Raw genomic sequence first — 5,762 nt, forward strand, 5'->3', positions numbered from 1 at the left:
GCTCACACTTAATTCTAGCCCCAGTATAAGAATAATTAGTACTTATGAGATGGCCTGCTTAAAGCTCACCTGCATGAAGGGTCACTGGAGATCACCTCATTATGGTCAACTCTACTTTGAGAAGGCATAGTGCATATTTTGGGTGTCTTCTGACCTAAGGGGTTCATCTTTTCCCATGGTCTCTGGCAATAGTCTCCTTCTATTCATTACGCCTTCAGTATCTGACAATGTTTTGATGCTATCTAGAAAGTTTTCAGCTGCTAATTCCTTGGAAGCGGACATCATTTTTATTCTTCATAGTCTGCTCATAGCCTGGAAGCTCTGCTGAAATCTGCTGGCATTTGAGATTACAGTAACATAGCTTCCAGCATCACAGCAATACACCGGCCACCAAGGTACGACCAACTGACAGACCAGTGGTGAATTGAAGCAAACGGTTATTGAAATTAAAAAAAAAGAAACTTGATAAATGGATAAAGTTTCTGTTCCACAAAGCTAGGGAACAATGGTAAAATAAAAATTACATATGAGGTTAAAAAAACCACTAATACACAGTTCTAGACAATAAAGAAATCAAGCTTATGAAAGAGAAACTAAGGGCTATGAGAAATTAATGAAGAAGTTCCCAGCACATCTGACAGGAAGGGGACCCAGAAGAAAAAAAAATAGGTAAAATGTAGGAGATGCTGTTTAAAGAAATAGCTGCTGAGAATATTCCAGAGTCGAGAGAACGGACAGCAGAACATTTAAGAAAAAGACTCAGTAGTCACACTACCTGGGTTTGAAGCTCATCTTTGCCAATTTCTATCTTGAATTATTGGGTCAATTACTCAACATTTGAAAATGAGGATGTGTTGCTTTCGTAACTAAATGAGTTACTATGTGTAAAATACTTAGGTAGAACAACCCATTCTAGTCAGTGGTCAGTGAGACATTGTCTAGTTTTAGGTCTCTCCCATGTACTTGGTGTCAAGTTATTACCTAATGACCCGGTGTGACCACTTTTCCACACTCCCACTTCTCAATTCTCCTTTTCCTCTCCTCTCTTGCAAAAATAAATGTGATTTTGAATAGTGCGTCACCAATTCAAATGACCTGTTCATGTAGTTGTCTGTCTCTCCTCACAGAGACAAATGCTGTCTTCCCACTGTCCTTTTAGGGAGAGAGGGCACTTTCAGACATGCGGAGAATATACCTCTTGGTAATTAACTCAATAAATATCTCAGGAACTAGCACTTCATTGTTTTCACTCCATCTTTTTTTATTACTTTGAGCAAAGCAAGCAAGCAAAACAAAACTAAGTTTGGCTGAATTTTTCATATTTCACCTGTATTGCATCACGTTATAATCTATCACTAAAAGAATAAAAATAGAAGTAAATGATTTTCTGTGACAAATGATGAGAGAAAATCTGAATACTGTCAAGAGACAGATAGACCTTACTGGGAAAAAAAACCCACCCTTTTCCCCACGTGACTCTGGTTTTAACTATATTTCACAGGGATCTATGAGTTTGGCCAGTTGTCTTTTAGAACACTTTTATATATCAATGTGTGGAATTTTTAGATGACCCAAAGGTTATTTTATTTCTGATGGTCATAATTAATTTGTTCTAACCCTTCTGTCTCCCTGTTTGTTCTTTAAGAATTTATAACATAAGTCTTTAAGTATTCACCGTAATGCATATGTGAGCTCAGATTTACTTTTACAATAAAGTAACTATGAAAAGCTTCAAAATACAAAAGGAATGATTTTATTGTTCACATTAGAATGTGTTAATTTAAAGAAACCATAAAGATAAATAAGCCTAAATATTAATCATATATGTCTAACCTGGGTATTGTAGGCATATTTTTACATGTGATTCCAAACAGCACAATACATATATAACACATCAGCTACATCAACCGGTATTTCAAACACCAATTCACCTTGAGAATTATATGGTCAATATGCAATTTGTTCATCTATCTTTCACTCATATTTATTTTAAATAAGTTTTTGTTAAACACATACAATCTAAACAATTTGAGATGCAGTACAAATTCCAATCTCAACTATCTCATTGCCACTTCTTTATGCTTCAGATGCAGTCTCTGGATTTCTCCAGCGATAGTTCCTTCTGACTGCCTTGATCAAGGCCCTCTTTACGTCCTTGTTCCTCAAAGTGTAGATCAGTGGGTTTAGCACAGGGGTGACCACAGTGTACATGATGGCAATGACCCGTTCCTGCTCCATGGAGCTGCCTGAGGAAGGACGAGCATACGTGACTAGAACAGGAACATAAAAAAGAGTAACTACCATGAAGTGGGAAGCGCAGGTGGATAATGCTTTGTGAAGCACGCTGCAAGAACGGGTCTTGAAGAGGAGAGAGGTGATGATGTAGGAATAGGAGAGAAGTGTAAGGAAGAAGGGGCACATGGCAATGGTCCCCGTGACAGTGTTCAGCAGCCACTGGTTGAGATCAGTGTTCCCACAGGCCAACTCTAACAATGGCTTAATATCACAGAAGAAGTGATGGATGTGGTTGAAACGACAGAAGTTCAAGTTAGAGGTCATTATGGAGTGCATCAGGGCATGGGAAAATCCAATGACCCAGACAGTGCCAGCCATCTGGGTACAGTGCTGATGATTCATGATGACAGTGTAACGAAGTGGCTTGCAGATGGCCACAAAACGGTCAAAGGCCATCACAGCCAGTAGCATGGCCTCTGTGCTGCCCAGGAAATGAAAGAAATGAAGCTGGCTGATGCATCCCACAAAGGAGATTGCTTTGTTTGGAGAAAGAAAATTCTCCAGCATCTTTGGCAATGTCACGGTGGAGTAGCAGATATCTAGACACGATAGGTTTCCCAGGAAGAAATACATAGGTGAATGGAGTTTGGGATCACGGATGACAATCATCAGGATAGCTCCATTTCCAGCCACATTGATCAAATAGATGGTGAGGAAAACCACGAAGAGAAAGGGCCACAGTTCTTGGATATCTGTCACTCCCAAAAGGAGAAACTCAGTGACTGAGGTTTGGTTCAGCATCACTTAAAAGCAAAAGACAAAATGATACAATGAACATTATTACTAATGAGAATTTCATTGCAGAAATAAAAAATATTTTGAGAGAATATATAGTTGATCCCAGCCTCAGGGATTTTATGGAATACCATGCTTGGTAAAATACAAAGTCATCAAGGAAGGATGAAGTTTCTCAAGGAGATGGATTGACTCTGTGGCTGCAACAATAGCCTCAAACATAAAATCAATTGTGAAGATGGAGCAGGACTGGGAAGTGCTTTGTCCTCAGGGTTTCTGTGAGTGGGAATTGACTTGAGTCCCCTTAATAATAGCAACCACAATCACCTAAGAGAGTTTACAGAATGTGAGTTATTAAATTGTTAAATATCAAAGCTCTATCGTTAAATTAGATAATTATTAAATATCAAAGTTTTTTTTACTATGTCTTAATCTTCAAAATACTCGACATTAGATGAATCAGACATCGAGAGCATATTGTTGGGCTCTCATCTTGAGTGTCTGTGTACATCTATATTTGGATACAATTTTCCTTTGTGTCTTCCTATGTCAGCACTATTAGTGCTCTGTTTTAGAAGTGGTTCACCATACTCTTATTTCTAAACCTAGTATGAATCTGCTTGGAAGAATTTAAACTTTTACAAAATAGAAAGGGATAAATTACTTACAACCGTAAAATCTTTAAAGAAACAAACCCTAAATGCCCTTTAAAATAGCAGTATCTGTGTTCCCTTGTCTTAGAACGTAAATGAGTATTGATCCCTTTAGGAAACACACCCCTGGGACCCCGGTGCAGTCTTTGCTGGGAGAAGAAAGGAGGCCGTTGTCATCAGATATTATCAGCAGAGGTATGTTTAAGGCTTCATCACTGTTGTAACTGCTGTGTGTTAGCACGGGCCTTAATATTTTCACAAAATCAGATCCTCAAATTACTTCTTTTATGATAAATTATATAATCCTTCCATTTTCTGTTTGCTCTGGAATCTTTCTCACTAACCAGATTCTGAGTCTCTGAGGAAGTAATATTATCACCCAATACTGATCTGTCCTGTAAGTAATCAGTGGCTTCAGGCCACTTTAACTATCTTGTCATCTATTTCCTTAAATCCTATTCTTTTTTAAAAAAATCATTTTATTGGGGGATCGTGCATCGTTTATAGCAATCCATATATCCATCCATTGTGTCAAGCACATTTGCACATTTTTTGCCAACATCATTCTCAAAACATCTGCTTTGTTCTTGAGCCCCTGGCATCAGCTCCTCATTTTTTCTCCTCACTTCCCTTTCCCCTCCTCCCTCATGGATAATTTACAAGTCATTATTATTTTGTCATATCTTACACTGTCCAACGTCTTCCTTCACCCACTTTTCTGTTGTCTGTCCCCCAGGGAGGAGGTTATATGCAGATCCTTGTAATCTGTTCCCCCTTTCCAACCCACCCTCCCTCCATCTTCCCAGTATTGCCACTCACACCACTGGTCCTGAAGGGATCATCCACCCTGGATTCCCTGTGTTTCCATTTCCAATCTGTACCAGTGTACATCCTCCAGTACAGCCAAATTTGTAGGGTAGAATTGGGATCATGATAGTTGGGAGGAAGTATTCAAGAACTAGAGGAAAGTTTTCTGTTTCATTAGTGCTATACTGCAACCTCATTGGCTTGTCTCCTCCCTGAGACCCTTCTGTGAGGGGATGTCCACTTGCCCACAAATGGCCTCTCAGTCCTCACTCTGCACTCCCCCTCATTCACAATGAGGTGCATAAATCCTTTTCTTATTTCCCCTGAAATAACATTACCTTTCAGATGTTCAGTAATATTCCAACTCAAGTGAATATTACCTTCTTCACATCTAAGTCCATGAATCTGATACTTACGTTCATGTTACCTTATTTGACCCTCAAAACCTGTCCCCTGCAAAGCAGCTCTCCCCCAATTCGTTAGAAATTCCAGCACTTCTCCTTCAAAAACGGTTTTTGCCCTTTCTCTCAAATAAATTCTTGTTTCCTATTAAAGTAATGTATTACTTTTCACTTCACTTGCAAATTTGGTGGAAAAGTGTTTTCATTCATGTTAAGGGGATAGAGGAATTGTAAGTTCATTAGAGTAAGGTTTGCTATTTACTAAATGCATACTATTCACAGGGAGGTGGAAATTTTTTCCAATTTCTTTCCTTTGTTATTTGAAAAGTACACGGTGCTATTTCTTTTATGTTCATTGGCAAAATCAGACACACATTTGTGACATAGCTGCCTCTTTACCCATTTCATGTGCAATTGAAGTGGCTTAACACTTGCTCATTGGGAGGAAGAAAATTGGAATATGAGGTAACTTTATAGGGAAGGGAAGCATTGAAGAAAATATGAATTATTAAAAAATTGAAGAGATGCAGACATTTCAGTGTTTACCAAAAAGGGGAGAATCATTCAAGGCTTTACAACCCACTGACAGGAGAAGAAAATGTTTTCAAGTGACTAGAGTTAAAAAACCGAATGAAATAGGGTGCATTTTTAAGGTATTTAAGGTTCTCTACAGCTTTTAAATTCTGAGAAATTATCTAATTTGTACTACGCTTCCATGAAGAAATGGCTTCAAATTATTCAGAGTGATTTTTTTTTTTAGGGGAGTGGGGTAGTATATATATTGTATTTTTAAGACTTTTGTTTTTCCTAAAATGCAGATACATATTAAAAGTTGCAGCTTAAAATACAAATAACATGACAAATATAAATT

The 5,762-nt window shown here is 38.1% G+C and overlaps 1 protein-coding gene across 1 annotated transcript; it reads right to left on the reverse strand.

Annotated features, from left to right (window-relative positions):
• Positions 1-2,076: 2,076 nt before the first annotated feature.
• Positions 2,077-3,036, reverse strand: LOC101649687 (olfactory receptor 12D2-like). Its single transcript, XM_004717319.1, has one exon. It carries the CDS (start codon positions 3,034-3,036, stop codon positions 2,077-2,079), a length of 960 nt encoding a protein of 319 aa, XP_004717376.1.
• Positions 3,037-5,762: the final 2,726 nt, after the last annotated feature.

The sequence above is a fragment of the Echinops telfairi genome, unplaced genomic scaffold (genome assembly GCF_000313985.2).
Source record: "Echinops telfairi isolate 266 unplaced genomic scaffold, ASM31398v2 ScPeMD7_7453;HRSCAF=8491, whole genome shotgun sequence".
In the NCBI taxonomy this organism is placed as follows: Eukaryota; Metazoa; Chordata; class Mammalia; order Afrosoricida; family Tenrecidae; genus Echinops; species Echinops telfairi.

Excerpts from the sequence above, each read along its gene's own strand:
- LOC101649687 (XM_004717319.1), bottom strand. The coding sequence starts at position 3,036 with ATGCTGAACCAAACCTCAGTCACTGAGTTTCTCCTTTTGGGAGTGACA.